The following is a 19,764-nucleotide window of genomic DNA, read 5'->3' as shown; positions in this document are numbered from 1 at the left end:
CAACAAATCTGCATCAAACTTTGCATTAAGCTTGAACATTCCTCCATGGAAACTATTCAGATGATTCAGAAGGCCACAGCTATGGGCAACTGCTGACTGGCAACTCCACCATGACAACGTGACCGCTCATGCATCACATCTGCAGTTCTTTGGCAAAACATCACATCACCCAGGTGACTCAGCCCCCCCTGTAGCCCAGATTTGGTGCCCTGTGACTTCTGGCTTTTCCCAAAACTAAAATCACCTGTAAAAGGGAAGCAATTTCAGACCATTGATGAGATTCAGGAAAATATAATTGAGCAACTGATGGCAAGTCCCACAAAGGATTTTGCAGAGTGTTTTGCACAGCAGAAGAGAAGCTGGGAGAACTGTGTAAGGTCCCAAGGTGCCTACTTTGAAGGGGACTGAGGTGTCATTGTCCTATGTAAAATATTTCTTGTATCTTCTTCAATAAATGTCTACTTTTCAGTTACATGGCTGGATACTTTCTGGACAGGCCTTTGTATATGCACATGGATACATATAGTTTTAAGCAAATGAAAACATACCAAGTATAATGTCCTGTTCCCAACTTTTAAAATTTAATAACATATCTCAGAGATTATTCCATATCATCCTTTTACTTGATTGCTTATTATCCTATACTTAATTTGACCAGGCCCTATTATTTGCATTTTTCTAATAAAAATAAGGCTAAAATGAGTATCTTGGTGTTTATGATATTTCTTGATTGAGTATATTTGAATGGTAAATTCCTACAACTGGAATTGCTGGGTTAAATTGTATATACACTTTGACATATATGCAAAATTGTTCTCCTTAAAGGCTATGTCAAATTTCACTTCTGTGATTAACATATGAGAGGGCTGGTTTCTTTCTGCCTTACCCAACACAGTGAGTTACAACTAGTATGTGTGGTATATTATTGAAATTTCAATTTGTATTTCTCCTTTTGAGTGAGATTGAATATCTATTCATGTATTTAATAACCACTTATATTTCATTTTCTGTAAACTATTATGTCCCTAAATTTTGCCCATTTGAACATTAGATTGTTGGTTTTTTCCTTACTGACTTTAGGAATTCAGAGATTTTAACTATGGGTTAAACAGGGTTTGTGTGGGTTAGAATACATACCAAGTAATTATGTGTAAGATCCTTTCCATGTAAAAAAAAAATCCCAAGTTCCAAGCACAATTAATTTGTATACCAGATGGTGAATTGGAAGCTGCCTTGATTTCAGTCCTATTTTTTGCATCTTCAAACTGATTGGAATGGTTTTTACTGGTATGATTATGCACTGAGAAAACCCTAAAATAAAATCAGTGATTTTACTAACTTGAACAGTAAAATAATTCAGTACTTGGAGAAATGTAAATTACCATGCAGAAATCAGTAGCCTTCACCTCCACAAAAAATATCCTATTAAAAGACAGAATGATGGAGAAACCCCATTTCAATAGCAACAGAAAAAAATGAAGTACTTAGGAATAAATTTAACAAGAAAGGCACAAAACTGATATGAGCAAAATTTTAAAACACTTTTAAAAAATACAAAAGTAGACCTTAATAAATGAATGTTAACATTTATTTCTATTTTATTTATTTTTAAAAGATTTTATTTATTTATTTTTAGAGAGTAGAAGGGAAGGAGAAAGAGAAGGAGAGAAACATCATTGTCTGGTTGCCTCTCACGCATCCCCCACTGGGACCTGGCCTGCAACCCATGCATGTGCTCTGACTGGGAATCGAACCTGCTTCACAGGCCCATGCTCTATCCACTGAGCTACACCGGCCAGGCCACATTTTTTTTTTTAGATAGGACAATTTAGTATCATAAAGATTTCAGTTGTCCCTAAATTAATTTATAAATGTAATATAATTCCAAGAAAAATGCCAACTAACTTTTTTATGAGAACATGTTGATGTTAAATTTCATATGAAAAAATAAGTATATAGAAAAAGCCAGGAAAAGATGAAAGATAAAGAGCCATAAGGAGTTACTAACATACCTTAAAACACCTGGTAAAGCCTGTAACTGGAACAGTGTGTACTGGGCCATGAACCCACAGATGGGGCAGCAGAACAGAGCAGAAAGCCCAGAAATAGACCCACGTATATATGGAACTTAAGCGTATGATAAAGGTGGCATCTCGTATCACTAGAGCAAAGATGGACTTTATTCTTGTTGTAAGTGGTGCTGAGACAACTGGATAGTCATTAGGAAAGAAATAAAATTAGATCCATATCTCACATGTGTACAGAAATAAGTGCCGATAAATCAGGGGTCTAAGTGTGAAAACTGAAACCATACAAGTACTAGAAGAAGACATCACTGATTTTTACTTTAATTTTGGTGTAAGGAAAGTCTATGACTCAAGTCCAGATGGCACATAAGAAAAGTACTGATAAATTTGACTATACAAAAAAAATTAACTTTAGTATGTCCAAAAACACCATAATGAAATATTTGACAATTGACAAACTGGGAGAAAATATTTGTGAAATATATTAGTTAGGTAACATCTCTAATATATAAAGAACTCTTAAAAATTGAGGGGGGAAAACACCAAAACCTCAATACAAAATGGCAATTTACAAAAATAATGTAAAAATGGCCCACTGGCATATAAAAAGATGTTTCACTTTACTTATAACAGAAATTTAGTAACAAAAACAAAGTATCCAGATATTAGCATTTCTCATATCAGGTTGGCAAAAATGTAAAAATATAGTACTTCTTTAATAGCTGGACATAGTGAAAATTTGTACAACCCATACACCTATGGAAAGGGGGTGACAGAATCAAATGTACTCACTATGAACTGTAGATATGTATCAGTATATATATGTGGATGTGTGTATACACTTATGTGTGTGTATATCCCCACACATACATCTAGCTCCCATGTTTGTCTGGTGAGAGCGCCTAGAAGCAATGACAGCCCAGTAGCAATGAGCACACCTAAAGCACAAATCTTGGTTTCTACATGCCACACTCCACTAAGAGGAATCAGGGTTCCTTGGGAAAATGTCTGATTTCTCCAAGATAAACCTAGAATATTATGTTGTACTAAGTAAGTTAAGTGCTCCAAGATTAAAGAGGATGTGCGGAAAGGATAGAAAAGCCAGACTGAAGAGGCTCCCACTGCCCAAGTTAGAGGAAATTTGAGCACTGAAATAATTACAGCAAAGTATTATAACTTATTGATTAAAACAAGAATCCATGAGTTCATAGTGAAATTAACGAGTAAATGGAGAAGGGAAAGTTATTTATAGTACTATAGAAAAGCAACTAATAAATATATTAGGAATGACTGAATTACAAAATCACCATTTGGCAACCATCCTAATAATTTATTGAAGCAAGAAGCATCAGTGGATGCTGAAACTAATAGGCAAAAGTTTTAGGAATAACAGAATATGTACATGTCTAAAAGTATCTCCTCGTAAAACACTTGTTAATGATGAGGGGAAAGTAGTGGCTTTACAGTGGAGAAATGGCACCTGAGTGAAGTGTTCAAATAATAGAGCACATCAACATCATGTGCCTCGTATGCCTCTCCATGTGCCAACATGTATCACTGAGAAGATACAGCATCACTCTTGTGATATTTCTGCACAAACCGTAACCTGAGTCTAATCATTAGGAAACATCAGACAAACTCCAACTGAGAGAGTTTACAATAACTAGTTTGTCATGCACAGTACAGTGTTCCACAAACAGATGAAAAATAGAATTGACTTTTTAAAAATTAACTAATTTGCACGCTTCCAGAGCACTGTTTGCATAAGTTTATATTTGAAAATGAAGGACATGAGAAAGCTCACTGCCAGCATAGCTAGTTTCAAAAGCAGTTGGTCAAGTTGTTCAGAAGCAGTTGGTCAAGTTGTAATTGTTCCTGCTGATTAGCAGCCATGCTTTGGGCAATTTGATTTTTATCAGGAAGGGTAGGGAGGAACGGTTACAGGACAGAAGGACATGCAAGGGCCATAGTTAAAAGTTCTGTTCGTTGTGGCCTGCTAAAGGGTCTTCACATGAAATTTCAAGTCCTAATATAATGAAAGTCAAATGGCTCTTTATTCTTTTTAATTTAAAGCTGTATTTCAAAATGTTCCTGCTAAATTTCATCGATTTCACCAGCAATGAAAAGTGGTTGTAAAAAAAAAAGTGGTTGTAATATAATCTGCTTCATGCAAAGGAAAATAATTATATGCATATAAGAAGAAAATATTCTGTTAAAGGGTAATTTTCCAAAAAAAGACAAAATCATGACCCATATACAGACAAAAATGAATATATTATATTCAACTCATTAATGAGAAAATTGATATAGTGTTAAACTAGTTCAAAGGACAATCCAAAGAACAGATTAGGAATATTAAATGTGCAAGTGGAGGCAAAAACGGTTTTTTCCGTGGTGGTGGGGGTGAGGGTGGGGGTATATATCATTCCACTGGATAAAATTCATTTGCATAGGCATAAAACAAAAAATAGTTTCCATTGCTATCAGTTATCTACAACTTATAAAGTTGTAAAATAACCCACATGGCATCGGATTAATTAAACCTGAAAGGATTCAGTGCCTAATTTTTTTTTTAACCTGCAATTGTTATTATGTATCTCCAGACATGGGGTAGGCAGAAAGTCATGGGCGGCAATGGGAATATACTGGTCAGAAGGCTAACTTCCCAATTCAGTGAGCATGTGGTTAAGGGAATTTTTCTTTACATTTACTGATTATTTCAAGCAAATTAGGTACTATAGTGCTTTGGTTCACTATTTGATTGTCAGGGAGCCAGCTCTGACGGGGCTCTCATGTGGACAAGCTAATGAGCTACCCAGTGCCCACACAGCACCCCAAACAACTCCAGGGAAGCCTAAGTAAAACTGCACTTTCAAAAGGGCACCATGCAGTCGCAGTGTGTACTGAGGCCCGTTTGCTAGTGGGAAGTGACTTCACAGGTGTATGCTACTCATAAATAGAGTCTGACACATCATTTAGACTTCTGCCTCTTCGTCCTCCCACCCTCACGAGGCTGAACTCGTGCTAGAAATGACTGTACCCCTACCTTTAAAACATCATAGTTCAGGATCTGGAGGCAGAACTGAGTTTGGATTAGGCTCAACCAACTACCAACAAGTTTGTTTATTCTGGAAAAAGGGGGGGGGGTGCGTTAATTATAATTCCTAGCTGCCAGTGTTGTTGCGAGATTTAAAGAGATGAGGGAAAAGAGAAATGGGGGCAGTGAAAATGCTTTGGAAACTCGATAATAGATCTGTTAGAATGCCACGCCACAAAGTTCATAGCTGGAAAGGTTAGAGATCTTTGCCCCTGTGAAGCATCAGTGTTTTCTTCCACGGAGCCAGCGGGCCTCGCTCGGACACAGCTGCTGGGGCAGGGCAGCAGCAGCCGCGCGAGCTTGGGCCGCAGGCTCCTCCCCCGTCTCACCGGTTCGCGTGGGGTGAGAGCCGCAGGGGGGCCCGGCGCCGGCCTCTCCGGCCCGCGCCCGCAGGGGGTGAAGTCCCGGGGCGGGGCAGGCCCCGGCCGCCCAGTTCCTGATTCTATCTCTAAGCTGTGCCCCAGGCTAGTGGCGCCACAGGCTCGGGGACCGTGAACCGCGAAAGATGGGCCCGCGCGGCGCTCAGAGCCTGCCCCGAGGCCCCGGCCTGCGGCTGCCGCTCCTGCCCGCCACCCTCCCGCCGCTGCTGCTGCTGCTGCTGCTGCTGCCGCCGCCGGGCGCCGGAGCCGACCGGCAGCCCCACCTCGTCTTCGTGCTGGCGGACGACCTGGGCTGGAACGACGTGGGCTTCCACGGCTCGCACATCCGCACGCCGCGCCTGGACGCGCTGGCGGCCGGCGGAGTGCTCCTGCAGAACTACTACACGCAGCCGCTGTGCACGCCCTCGCGCAGCCAGCTGCTCACCGGCCGCTACCAGGTACGCGGCGCCCCCGGCGGCCGCCCGCTCCGCCGCCCGCCGCGCAGCTCCGGGCCCGGCCCGGCCCAGCCCGCGAGCCTGCGGGAAGTGGGTGGAAACCCTGGGGCGAGCCGCGCTCAGTGCCCCGAGCCCCAGGCGAGCGAGGCGGCTTCTTGCCCAGCTGCACCGCCTCCGCGGCGGCCTATGCGCATGCTTGGCTCCTCGGCGGCCGCAGTCCCCCGCGCCCCGCCTCCAGGGTGGTTTTTCTGTCTTTCGTTTTCTGAAGGTCCGGGGGTGGAGGGGTTTCTGGAGAATGCTGGGTGCTGGGCCCTAGTGGGTGGGCGGGAGGGTCGGAACGGACTCTGCGGGGCGATCCTGGACTGGGAGGATGGAGAGGGAGCTGGCAGGGCGCCCGGAGAGGCAGTGAGAGGCGGGGAGCCGCCAGGCTGGGGGGAGAGTTAAAGTGAGAGTGCCCTCGGGGTACGGCTCTGGTCCCCTGTGACCCCAGCCGTCGCGGGCTAGGACGGTCCGACCAAAGATTAAAGTAATTTTTCCAAGTTTTGGCATCCCTGCAGTGAAACTTGCACAGGTTGATTTTTCTTGGGTTGCTGACGTTCCTTTCACATTTAACCTGTATTCAACCAGTACTCTGAGCATCTTCATTGTCTCCGAAAGCTTGTCTTTAAAACTTCTTTGTAGTTAATAGAAAAAATATATATACTTGTAAAGAGTGTGCATATGTGTTAGGTAACTTGAAAAATGGAGAACGTTTGCATAGTGCTTTACTGTTTTTAAAGGTAATTCTCAAAACAACCTGTGAGGTAGCAGTTATTTTTAATCCCCTTTTACAAATCAGGAAACAAACCTGCAGAGGTTGAATGATGTGTTAAGACTCACACAGCTAGAAAGCAGCTGAGCTGGGTTGGTGCCTTTCCTGCACCCACTAGGCATCTCAAGCCTCTTATTCTTAATCTGAATTAGATGGACATTTTCGTAAGATCCTGATGTGATTTTGACCATATTAAATACCATAAGTGGGAACCGTCTGAGATCACATGCATACCCTCATATATGCATATGTACTGTCTCTTTATGAGCATACTTTATGCCCTAGCTGTACAAAAAATATTCTTGAACCTTGCCACCCCAAATCTGTGTTCCTGTAGCATTTCAGATCAACCCTACCTCTTGTCCTGAGATCAAGAGAAGGGAGATGTTCAGTTGTAACAAAGATTTCCACAGTGGTCTGAAGACTTCTAGAAACAGAAATGGGAGTTGCACAAACAGTCCGAGAAATGGCTGTAGTGAAGGTTTGCAATGGAGATAAAGGATGGTTCCTTTCACTGCCAGCCCTAAGTACTTGCTACATTCTAACTTTGGCTGCTAAGTATAATCAGGAATATCTACTCTGGTGCAGATCTTACCCTGAGTGCTTTGTAGGACTAAAGGAGCATTTGAGTGAAGAAGAAAGGAAAACGAAGAAAGGCATCTGCTCAAAATGGTTTTGCATTTGCTCCAAAGCAAGGGAACTGAACTCAAATTACAAGAAGAATGGGAGGGGCTATTCCTTTCTCTAACTTCCTCCTTTCCAACAGACTTGAACAGGAAAGCAAATACTGTACTTCAATAATTTGCTCATGTAATTGGCTGCTTTTGTCCCTTAACATCCTCCCCTACCAGTCAGGAACATTTCATCTTGAAAAAAAAAAAACCAAAAACCAAAACAAAAACTTGAATATTTAGAGTTACCTGCAGTTAGGAAGTGAAGACAGGGTAGAGGCTGGGTGTTCCAAAACAGTTTAGAGGTCACTCAGCATAGCAAGTCATCCTCACCAAGCATTTTGTTTGACTTTTCTGTTTTATTCTGATAGAGTTCATGAAGCCCAATTAGAAATTACCTTGGGTTAGAAAGTATCCTCTTTTAAATGAGTCATTATTTCTCAAAGAGTGAAGAAGCCTCTTGCTCTCAGATAGTATGTACTGGTACTGTTCTAAGCACTGAGATACATTCTGACAGCAACCTGATGAAGTAGGAATCACTATTATCCGTACTGTTTGATAACAGGGAAACTGAAGCTGGACTATGTTGAGAAACTTGCCTAAAATCACAGGGCAAGTAAGTGGTAGACCAGGATTTGAACTGCAAAGGATTCGTGGCTGCATACCCACTATATTATTTTGCCTACTCAGAATTATTAAATATATTTACTGAATGATCTATTATTTTAGATATTTAGGTTGTTCCTCAACATCTCAATTTAAAAAATTATCCAATCATATTTCAGGTTAGGAATTGACTGATAAATGTAAAATGGGAATAGGGAAAAAGGCTTTATTTCTGAAACAAAGCATGTGTTGTGCATAATTTTAGACAATAAAATGAGGAAATTTGTTTCTTTTAAAATTAGGTATGTGAAAGAACTACGTTACTTAATAGCCTATATGTGAATTTAGCAGGCATGCTTTAATATTTACAGGCCCCCCCTTCTCATAATCATTTAACTTTAGAGCAGAAGAGCATAAAATGATAAGCAAGCCTAGACTGACTGATGGAACTTTACATTTCCAAGAAGTACTGACTTTTAGTATTTTAGTTTAAGTATTTAGTTCATCAGAACAGTTAATAATGAGATGTGGGTTTCCTTCTTGCCATGACAATTTACAGGCTCTGACCTTACTAGACAACATTTTCCACTGCTGGAAAGTATGGGAAATGTGCTGAACTCTGAGGCCCTATCTCTGTAAATTTCTTTGACTCTAAGACTCCTGTGTCCATTAGAGCAAATAGTAAACATTTGCTCTGTGGCTTGGATAAACATTATTATACTCACTAACCCCATCTACTGGTAGAAAGATTAACCTTGTCCAACACTGTCTTACAGGTGCAAGAGCTGCTTGTTCTGCTGCTGCAAACTTGTTCAAATGAAAACATGAATTCAGCCTTTTCTGTTGAGATATATAATTGTTTAGAGTCCTCACATATGAACATTTTAAAATATGCATGCTTTTCTGAAAGAAATGAGTAGAGATTGGGAAAAGGGGGAAAGGGAAGCTGATGAGCAGATGAGGTAAGAAAGTTACGCACAATTTCAGAAATAGAAAATTCAGGTCTCTGTACACTTAGGCTAGTGTTCTTCCCATGGCCCTATAAGGCTCATCCATATTCATTATTTTTCAAATCTATATTTTACTTCTTTTTGGAATAGAAAATACATTCACATGATTAAAACTCAAAAGTTACAAAAAGAGCTTACAGTGAAAATATCTTTCTACATACACATACACACACCTTTTCTTCCTTAGGTATCAAGTTGCCCATCTTTTGCAGGCAAACAATGCTATCTGAATTATGTACGCAGTATTTTATTAAATACAAGAAAATACATACTCTTCACACTGCTTTGAACCTTGTTTTTCTAAACTTTAACATTTGAAATAAGTCCGTATTTTTATTTAAAAAGTATTCTCAGCTTTCATGGCTGTATAGTATTTTGTTAAATGGATATATCATGATTTATTTAACCAGTCTCATAATGATGGGCATATAGGTTGTTTCCAGGCTTTTGATACATCAGAGAATGCTGAAGTCAATAAATATGTCACAATAAATTTGCACGTTTGAATACATCTGTAGGATAAATTTTTTAAAGAATTTTCTGTTCAGTGCATTTGTAATTTTGATAAATATTGCAAAATTCCAATTCAGTCGGTTGTATCATTCTACATTCCTACCAGCAGTATCTGAAATTGCTTAATGTTCTATACTCTTTTTTAAAAACTATATTTCACATACCATAAAATTAACCATTTTAAGTGTATAATTTGTTGTTTTTTTGTATACCCACAAAGTTATGCAACCATCACCACTACTATTTCCAGAACCTGTCCAGTACCCCAAAAAGGAACCCCATAACCATTAGCGGTCAGTCCCCATCCCCATCTTCCCGTAGCTCTGGCAAACACTAATCTGCTTTTCATCCCTATGGATTTGCCTCTTCTGGACACATATAGAATCATACAGTAGGTGTTCTTTCATCCATATCATAGCGTGTATCACTCCTTTTTATGGCCAAGTAATATTCCATTGTATGGAAATACAAACGTTATTTTTCCATTCATCAGTTAATGGACATTGGAGTGTTTTTTTTGTGTGTGATTATGAATAATGCTGCTGTGATCATCCGTGTACAAGTCTCGTATGAACATATCTATTTCAGTTTTCTTGGCTGTATATCTAGTAGTGGAATGCTAGGTCATGCGGCAACTCTGTGTGTAACTTTTTGAGGAGCTTCCAAACTGTTTCCACAGCAGCTGCACTGTTTCACATTCCCACCAACAGTGTGTGTGGGCTCGCAATGTGTGTGGGCTCGCAATGTGTGTGGGCTCGCATCCTTGTCAACACTTACTGTCTGCGTTTTTTATTATAGCCTTCTAGTCAGCGCAGTGGGTATAAAGTGGTATTTCACTGTGCTTTTGATTTGCATTTCCATAATGACTAGTGACATTAACTGTCTTTTTTATGTCTTATTGGCCATTTGCGTATTTCTTTGGAGAAATCCCTACTCATGTCCTCTATCTCCTTTTTAATTGGATTGTTGTCTTTTTATTGTTGAGTTGTTAGAGTTCTCTGTATATTCTGGATATTTGACCTTTCCATATATATAATTTGCAGTTACTTTCTTCTCTTCTGTGGGTTGTCTTTTTATTTTCAAGATGTTTTTTATGTTTAAAAGTTTTAAATTTTAATTTATTTCAGTGTATTTCCGTGTATTTCAGTTTATTTACTTTGCTTTGGTTGTGCTTTTGGTGTCATATCTAAAAAATACACTGTCTGATTCAAGGTCACCAAGACTTCCATGTTTTCTTCTAAGAGTCTTGTAGTTTCAGCTCTTCCATTTAGGTCTTTGATCCATTTTTTAAATTTTTGTATATTTTTTGAAGATGTGGATGCACATGGATGTCCAGTTGTTCCAGCACTATTTGCTGAAAAGACTTCTTTTTCCATTGAACGGTCTTTGTACCCTTGTCAAAAATCAATTGACTATAGATATATGGGTTTATTTCTGTGTTCACAATTCTATTCTGTTGATCTCTAGGATTATCCTTATGTCAATACCATGCTATCTTGATACTATAGCTTTGTGATAGGTTTTAGAATCAGAAAGTGTGAGTTTTCTCATTTTGTTCTTTTTTGAGATTGTTTTAGCTGTTCTGGGCCTCTTATATTTCCATATGAATTTTAGGATCAAACTTGTTCATTTCTGATTTTGATAGGGATTGATTGATCTGTAAGCTCATTTGAGGAATATTATTACCTTAACAATATAAGCCTTCCTACCTGTGAATATGAGATGTCTTTCTATTTAGGCCTTTAAAATTTCTCTCAAAAATATTTTTTAGTTGTCAGCCTACAAATCTTGCACTTCTTTGGTTACAACTGTTTCTAAGTTTTTGTTCTTTTTGATCTGTTGTAAATATAATTGTTTTCTTAATTCGGTTTCTGAATGTTCATTGCTACTATATAGAAATGCAACTGACATATATTGAAGCCTGGAACTTTGAAGAACTTATTAGTTCTAATAGTGTATTTGTGTATTTATACATGCTCTTTATGATTTTCTGTATACAATATCCTGTCATCTACAGATAGAAACAGTTTTACTTCTTCTTTACTAATCTGGACACCTTTTATTTCATTTTCTTCCCTAATTGCTTTGAGTAGAACCTTCAGTACATTGTTGAATAGAAGTGGCAAGAGTGGGCATCCTTTTCTTAGTCCTGAGTTTAGAGGGAAAGCTTTCGGTCTATCACCATTAAGTATAATGCATGCATTAACTCATTCTTTCCTTCACCAAATACTTATTGAGCAACTGTATGTGCTGGGCATTGCGCTATATATTCTCGATCTCCTAGGGCTTATCGTGTGGTGAGGGTGAGGCTAGGGGAAGAAGTTATTAACAGGGGGGTGAAATAAAAACAATTGAGGAAGGTGAATTCAAATGATATGGCAACAAATATGGGGAAGAAAATAAAGCAGGTCAAGTAATAGTGACTCAGAAAGGTATTTCCAAGAAGATGACATTGGCAGAGGCCTGAACCAACAGTCAACCATGGCAAGATCCTGGGAAGCAGTTTGACACCGTGGGAGGGACTTCCAAGGTAAAGGCTGTGAGGTGGAGAGAGGGTCTCTGAATGGGGCTCGGAGGCCCACTGTGGCTGAGCGAAAGGGGGGTGTGAAAAGCAAGCTCAGAGCTCAGAGAGGCAGGCCCCGTACCCAGTACTGCCTGCTCGTGGTAAAATATTAAAACTTGCTTCAGTTTTCATAATAGTTACATTGAAGGCTACTATTTACTAAAGAATATTTCTAATCTAACAGTGTTCCAAAGAAATATATTTTAAGGAGGGACCACAATAAAGTGCCATGTGGCATTCTTCATAAACATGTAATTCCAGTTAGAATTAAATTTTGATTGCTGGGGGGAGGGAGATATAAGGGGACTAAATGACAATGGAAAAAATACAATAAAAACTTTTAAAAAAAGAATTAAAGTTTGTATTTTTCCTTTTTAAAAAAGTAAGCTTATTTTTAACATAATGAAATATATTCAAGTTTCAAATATAAAAGATTTTAAGAGAGATGTATGTTTTTAGAAAAATCTTTTCATCCTCCTCCCTGGCCCTTCTTCCTATCTTTCCGTAGTAGCTCATTTCTTAATTTCTTGGAATCCTTTGGATGCATGTTATACACAATGAAATAGATTTTATATTTACTTTCCCCTTGTTTAAAATCTCAAGATAAGAAATATTAACTTAAACTCCTGAAGGGGGATAGGACAAACTTAGAACAAGTAGTAAATAAGACCTAGAAATCTAATGCACAGTGTAGTGAATATAGTCAACACTATTGTATTATAATCAGACTTCTCAGAGACTAGAACTTAATGATTTCAACCACTAAAAAGAAAGGATCATTATGTAATATGCTACAGGTGTTAATTATCACTGCAATGGCAATCTATAATGTTTAAATGTATCAAATTAACATGTGATACATCTTAAGTTTACACAGTGTTTTATGTCAAATACATTTCAACAAAATAACACTTGTAATAAAGGTGTTTATCAAAGATGTTAAATAAATAAATAATCCTTCAGCTTTTCTAATAGAATTTGTATACTACTTTTAGTGCAAGTAGAAGACTTGAAAATACTATATTTCCATATTCCTACAAATTGACTTTATTCAGTATTAAATACGCATCATACTTCTTCACTCCTGGTACGCATGTTAAGTGTGGTCAGTTGGTCTCAGGTCCGACTTCACTAGATTGCCCTGTTTATTTATCTCTGGCCTAGAGGAGCACTCAGTGTTGAACAACTAAATGAATGAATGAATGTGCCAAGTGCTTTAACTCCTGAGCTGAAGGAGCTGGCTATCTTAGCTGCTTAGGGTTTGACAGGTCATTTCTAATGCCCTTGTGTCCTTTGTGAGAAATGAAAAGATTAAAGTATAGCAAAAGTGGTAGGCCTGAGTGGAAAAAGTTCCTTCTGGGAAAAAAGTAAAGTAACTTTGGTCCTCACCTGGGAACGTTCTTACCTTGGGAACCGAGGGGACCACTCCACCAGAACTGTATAAACCTTGGCAGAGAATAGAAGCAATGAAAGATGACTCCAAGGTTTCATTCTTAAGGGACCTAAGCCACATTTCTCTAAATATCATCGATAAACAGATAAGACACTTTCATAGCTTTTCACTCACCCCTGAAGCAGAACCTTGGACAGAAAATATAGGAGGGAGGCGGTACGTGAGCATCATGCATAATTTTTCACTTTTGCTTCAACTTTGCTTTGAGAGTGTGAGCAGGTAAGACCCAGGGCTGCGAGTAGAATAGGGCGCTGCCCACTGTGGCTTGGCAAGGCCAGGGCGTTCTGCCGGAGGACGCCGCATCTCCCTGCTTCCTCTCCTCGTTGTCCTCACTGTCCTGCCTGCCCATTCTTTATCACCCATCCACAGGCTTGCCTGTCAGTGGACTCCTGCCCCTGGTCCACTCCCCCTGGACTCTTAAGATTAGAAAAGAGTAAAAAGAGGAGTGAATTGCTAGAAGAGAGGGGTGGAGTTCTTATGAAGGATGCATGTCACCAGTTGGGAATCTTCCCAGGACCCCCGGCAAAGGCGGCCAGGGAGTGAGAGATGAGAGTAGCATGAAGTCCTCTGAAGGGCGAGTGCGCGTTAGTCTTTATTCTTAGTCTTTAACCCGGACTCTTTAGGGGGAGGAACAAAGGGTGCATTAGGTCCATAGAACAAGCAAGGTGGCTACTCACTGAAGCACACCAGGGTTCCAAAGCAGGGGCCTGTGAGGATGACGGCCTCTGGTCGGGCTTCTGTTTTTCCTGAAGATGGGTGTCATCCTAAGCCTAGCCAGAGCCAGGAAGCATTCTCAGGAGGGAAGGGGCATCTGGAGACTTTCTTCTATTAAGTATTGAAGATATTTTAAAGAAACAATTCCACATTTCACATATTTTACTTCCCAAGTAATTGGAAATGAAGCATTAAGTTTGGGGTTAAGTGGAATATGACCCACTGGACTTAGGGTGTATTTTGTGGTTGATTTTTTAGGTTTGTTATTTCAAGAATCACTCTGAGCATAAGCTGTCACTGTCTGGTAACTCTTTGTTTTTGTTTCCTTAATCATATCACTTACTAACAACTATTTTCCTCCCTTTTCATTTTGGGCTCGTGGCTGGATTCGTAGTTTAAACAGAGGAAGGCACTGCAATGGTTTCTGCCTTGTTTATTCCTTCTACAAACAACATCTCTTTGTGAGTTCAGTTAGAGATTTATGCTCTTTGCTAATCAACACCGAAATAAATAGACCCTTAAAACTGTCAGTGACACCAGCCAGTTCTGCAGCCTGAGCTCTGGAAGACCAGGCCAGATGGCCGAGCCAGGGCCCTAGCAGTCATAATGTGTGTTCTGTAGCTCTTGGCTTCTGAGCATGGCCAGCTGACCGCTTTTTAGAAGGCTTAAGGGGGGGAGGGAGCAGATTCTCCACCATCCATTTGTTCTGTAGGGCATCTTCAGGAATAAACGTAAGTGGCACGAGTGGCACTTGGCCATGGTTAAAACACCTATAGCATCCTGGCCAAGGCACAAGCTGGATGTTCTGACTCCTGGCTGGCTCCCAGCATGTTCTGTGATTATGTTCTGATCATGAAGCTTCCCTCTACAGTTTCTGGTGTGTAATGTGGAGGGACAGAGCTGCCCATCTTCCTGAATTTTCAAGCAGGTGTTGCAGAAACATGCAGGTGCAATGGGGGCATGAGTTCATCTTGCACAGGTCAGACCAACAGGACAGAACTTTCGTTCTGTTCTACTGGATGTTACCTCTCAACACTGTTGAGGCGAGGGGAGAAATGGCATTCATTGCCGTGAGTGTCGTAGTGGTTCTCCTGGGCCCTGGGGGAGTTTATTGTAAGTTTAGCTGAAATACTGTGCTCTAAGCTTCCAAATAGGTAATCGATCAATAGACTGCCTGGACTTCTGAAAAAGGAATTGTAAGAGGTTCTGACGTGGAAGCCACCCCATCTCTTTCCCTCCCCTTCCAAGAGATCGGGTCCAGGAGATTGTTTTTCTCCCTGAAGCTCATGAGACTACACTGCTGGTGTCTTCTAGATCTTCAGAGGACACGATAACTCTCAGGATCAAATGAATTTTTATGTGCAACAGAACCTGTAAACAAGGATTTCTCATTATTTATCTCACAGAAAGAACCCAGAGACAGGCCAGGTCCTTCACTGAATTTGCAGACCCCTTGCCTTTGCAGAGGGAATCCTTGATGCCCAAGCAGAATTTTAGGAGAAGCTGTTTTTTGAGAGAGGATTTGGTTTCTTGAAGAAGAGATAGCTGTCCATGTTGGAGAGAGAGAGGACCCTCTCTGGACTTACATGTATTTTCTCTGGGACCCTGTACGTTTGCACACACCCTCATTGAAGATGCCTGTTAGAATGGAAGTGTTTTAGATGCTGTTGCCCCTACAAGGGGAGCTTTATTTTTTTCTTTTGGTTTCTGTGGGTGCCTGTTGTCACGCTACCCCATGAAGCATTGTGTGGCTTATAATTCTGTGCTAAAGTAAAGTGCTGGGTTGAAACCAGCTCAGCGTTTGCCTGTTTACCGCTTCTCTGCACATTACAGCTTCCTTACTTCAAATAGTGTTTGAACAGACCAAAAAACATGTTCTTTGGATGTCATCCAGAGTTTAGCTTCCGCTCTCCAGTAATGCCATAAAAATGCTCTGTCAAATAAATTCTCAGGAACTGAAAAGAACAAATTCCCTGCCCCATATGATTGCAGATAATAGAAGCAGGCTTCAGCTGACCACCTGGCTTGGTGCCCGTGGCCTTGGAAAACTGGATCGCACAGCATCCCTTGGTGGTGCTACAGAGCGGGCAGAGTCAGTTCTCTGCCTGTGATGGATGAGCCTTCCGTCTGAGAAATTTGCACACAGCATTTATCTCCACTGAATCTTTTGAATTCCGTAAAACATTATCTTTCCTTATCCTGCTCTGTTGCCAATTGGTATATATTATGAAGTTTTTGAACCCAGGATTAATTTTCTATTGATAAACTTCTGGTGTCAACCATAGACAGAATCCTCCTGTGATTTGGGGGGTAGGGGTTATGTATGTTGAGAGAAATGTTTTCCTTTCCCGGCCTGGATATTGTAATAGTTTATCATTCACAACCCCAGCGGGAAAGAGATGGCATATTCAGATTAAAATAATTTACAGAGGTTTTGTTCACACAGGGACTATATAAAAGGTGTGAATATGTTAGGGAACCCGAGGGATAGTGGAGCTGTTACCAGCCCTGGACCAGAAGGAAGGAGAGGCCAGGGAACTTACCAGGACCTACAGAGAGAGTCCCGGAGAGACGGCTGCCTTCCGAATGGCCTGCAGCAGGGACAGCCTGACAGCCTGAGGCGGCCACTCGTCTCTCTTCCCTCCGACTTCCTGGCCTCCCCAGTGGCTGGACCCAGTGCCAAGCCAGGGGGGAGGGAGTGTTTTGATTTGGTCTCCACAGGTCAGCTTCCCAGGGTGGAGAGGACGGAAGCAGAGGATGGATTTGGAAGGCAAGTAGGAGGCATCTGGCACATTCCCAGTAGAAGTCGGTGCCCAGTGACTTCCAGGAGAGGCATAAAGCCTCGCTAGAAGACTTAAACTCTTTTTTATTTCTAAATGGCATTTTGAGGTATGATTAAGCTGCACATATTTAAAGCGTACAATAGGACAAATTTTGATTCGTATATACCTTTGAAACTACCACCACAACCAAGATAGCAAACGTAGCCATCGCTGTCAAAATAAACCCACTTTGCCTTAACATTTAAGATATGCCACAGGTTCTTTCAGGAGGGCGTGGCAAGATATTGTGAAGTCGAGCAATAGCACTTCTAGCTCTGGAAAGACACCAAGAAAAATGAGGTTCATGACAATGTCATCAGAGCTCATAAGAATTCTCATAGGAATGCTATTAGTAGTAAGTAGCTTATAATAAATTAAAAGAAAAAAGACTGTGAGTTTGAAAAGGTTTTTTTTTTTTGTTTTTGCTTGTCTCTATGTTATATCTGTTTATTGCCATGTATTGGAAACAAATCAAGACAAAGAGGTGTGCGTGTGTCTGGTGGGAGAGGTCAGCATTGAGTGTGAGAAGAGCAGAGATGCCAGAATGCAGTAGTCCGTATGCGTATCTGAAGTTCATGTGCACCACAACGCACTCCTGGGGCAGGCCTGGTCTCATGTGCATGTCCTCTATGATGCCACCTGGCTCCTTGGGAAAGCATGTTGAGATATAGGCAAGAGGTTGTTATATGTTGTTGATAACTCTGCTTACAGTTATTACCATGGCAACTGCTGTGTGTTCAGTATGTGCTTGGTGATAGAACCAGGATGAGCTTTATGCTGGTCAGCTTTAATAAAAGCAAGCAAATCATTTGCGATCACATTAAAAAAGTTTTTTTTATTGGTAGTTGCTTGCTACTCACCTGACAGCTGATGGAGAAGCCAAAGAGTCACAGGCCTGGTTGAAAACTGGCTCTGTCAACCTTCAATGTCCCCAGAGTCCCTCTGTTCTGGAGAGTCAGGAGCACCCAGTGCTAGGGACAGCTGGCACCCAGTGCAGACAGAGCTGAACACGAGACCTCAGCCCCAAATGCATACAAAGAAGAACATCTCCCTGACTAAGCCAGGGCAAGGGGAGGAGCTGTGAAATTTTAGGGAGGGGAGAGGCTGGGCAGACAAGGAGGGAAGCCCCTCCTTTGTGCCCAGCAGGGGGGTGCAGTGGCAGCCATCAGCACAGGAGCTGTGATAAGGACCACACTAACTTCACTGGCCTTTGAACTTGTGAGGCAAGGTCAGGTGTCTAAGCCTTTGTATTTTTTTATTTCTTATACCTGTATCGCCCTTGCCTGAGATTTTTGGAAGGCTTGCTTTCTGTGCAGAATACTGTTCAAGTATCTCCTCGTCAGAGAGCTTTCTTTTGACATTCAGTCTTAAGAATAGCCTCTGATCTCCCCCTCCCACCTTATCATCCTCATAGCAGTGCTCACTGTCAGCCATTGTAGCATCAGTTCTCAGCCTTTTCAGTTTGAGATTTTAGGACCAATGCATGTGCTTGGAAATTATTGAGGACCCCAAAGAGCTTATGTTTATACGAGTTTTACCTTCCAAAATTTACTGTATCAGAAATTTATGTGTTAACATAAATACCTTAAGAAAGATTATTTTCCAAAACAAAAGAATTACATGAGAACAGTGACATCGTTCATATTTCTGTACTTGTCTTCTATTCATAGAAGACAGCTAGATTGTTCCATCTGCTTCTGCATTCAATCTGTTATATATTGTTTGGTTAAAAGTTGATGAAGAATATCTGGCCTCACACAAATACGCTGCTGGAAAAAGGAGAGTTATTTTATAGCCTATTTATATAATTTTGTATATTCTAATTTAATATTATAACAAGATTCAACAAGTGATCATATCTTAAAGGCTAGCTGTTGTGTAGTCCTTGCACCCTGGACATACCTGTGTGAGCCATTCCCAACCTGTGGGGCGGAGGGTCGTTTTCTTTTTTAAGGAAAAGTTGGTCACTGTGTTTGGAAATTAATGGTTTATGTAAAGTTGAATAAGAAATGCAGATAATCATTTTCATTGTACTATTGAATAACCCTTTAAAAACTCACCAAATCTTGAAAGATTATAGAAGCTAAGTTCCTTTTTTAAAATATCAAATTTGTCTTTATTCCTTTTTTAAAAAATTACGCATTATATTCATTATTATTTTGCATTAGTTTCAGGTGCACAGCATAGTGGTTAGACAATCACATACTTTACAAAGTGTTCCCCCCCCCCAGTATTTCCACTTTCCCCTGGCACCATGCACAGTTATTACAACATTATTGCCTGTATTCCCTGTGCTGTACTTCTAACCCCTGTGACTCTTCTCTAACTGTCAGTCCCTACTTCTGAATCCCTTCACCTCTCTTTCACCCTGTCTCCCAACCCCTCTTCCCTGTGGCAGCCATCATCCTGTTCTCAGTATCTGAGTCTGCTTCAGTTTTGTATGTTTATTTTGTCCTTCAGATTCCATATGTAAGTGAGATCATATGGCATTTTTCTTTTCTGACCGGCTTCTTTCACTCAGCATAATTCCCTCTGGGTCCACTCATGTTTTCATGCAGTAAGATCTCATTCTTTTCATGGTTGAGTAATGTTCCATTGTGTACGTGTGCCACCACTTTTTTACCCACTCGTCCATTGAGAGGCACGTGCGCTGCTTTCCTGCC

At 40.6% G+C, this 19,764-nt stretch overlaps 1 protein-coding gene across 5 annotated transcripts in view; it reads left to right on the top strand.

The window, feature by feature from the left end:
- Positions 1-5,448: 5,448 nt before the first annotated feature.
- The window catches only part of ARSB (arylsulfatase B), a 138,489-nt gene continuing 124,173 nt past the window's right edge, over positions 5,449-19,764 (top strand). The window contains exon 1 of one of the 5 annotated variants that reach the window (XM_053664432.1): positions 5,449-5,941. In XM_053664432.1, the coding sequence (XP_053520407.1) occupies positions 5,630-5,941 (312 nt within the window). In that variant the 5' untranslated portion in view covers positions 5,449-5,629. The remainder of the gene's footprint in view (positions 5,942-19,764) is intronic. The other 4 variants (XM_053664433.1, XM_053664435.1, XM_053664434.1 and 1 more) reach the window with 4 other exon arrangements.

The sequence above is a fragment of the Artibeus jamaicensis genome, unplaced genomic scaffold, assembly GCF_021234435.1.
Source record: "Artibeus jamaicensis isolate MK-2021 breed Jamaican fruit bat unplaced genomic scaffold, CSHL_Jam_final contig_373, whole genome shotgun sequence".
Lineage (NCBI taxonomy): Eukaryota > Metazoa > Chordata > Mammalia > Chiroptera > Phyllostomidae > Artibeus > Artibeus jamaicensis.
Note: the sequence above shows the minus strand (reverse complement) of the source record. Positions and strands in the feature narration are given on the sequence as shown.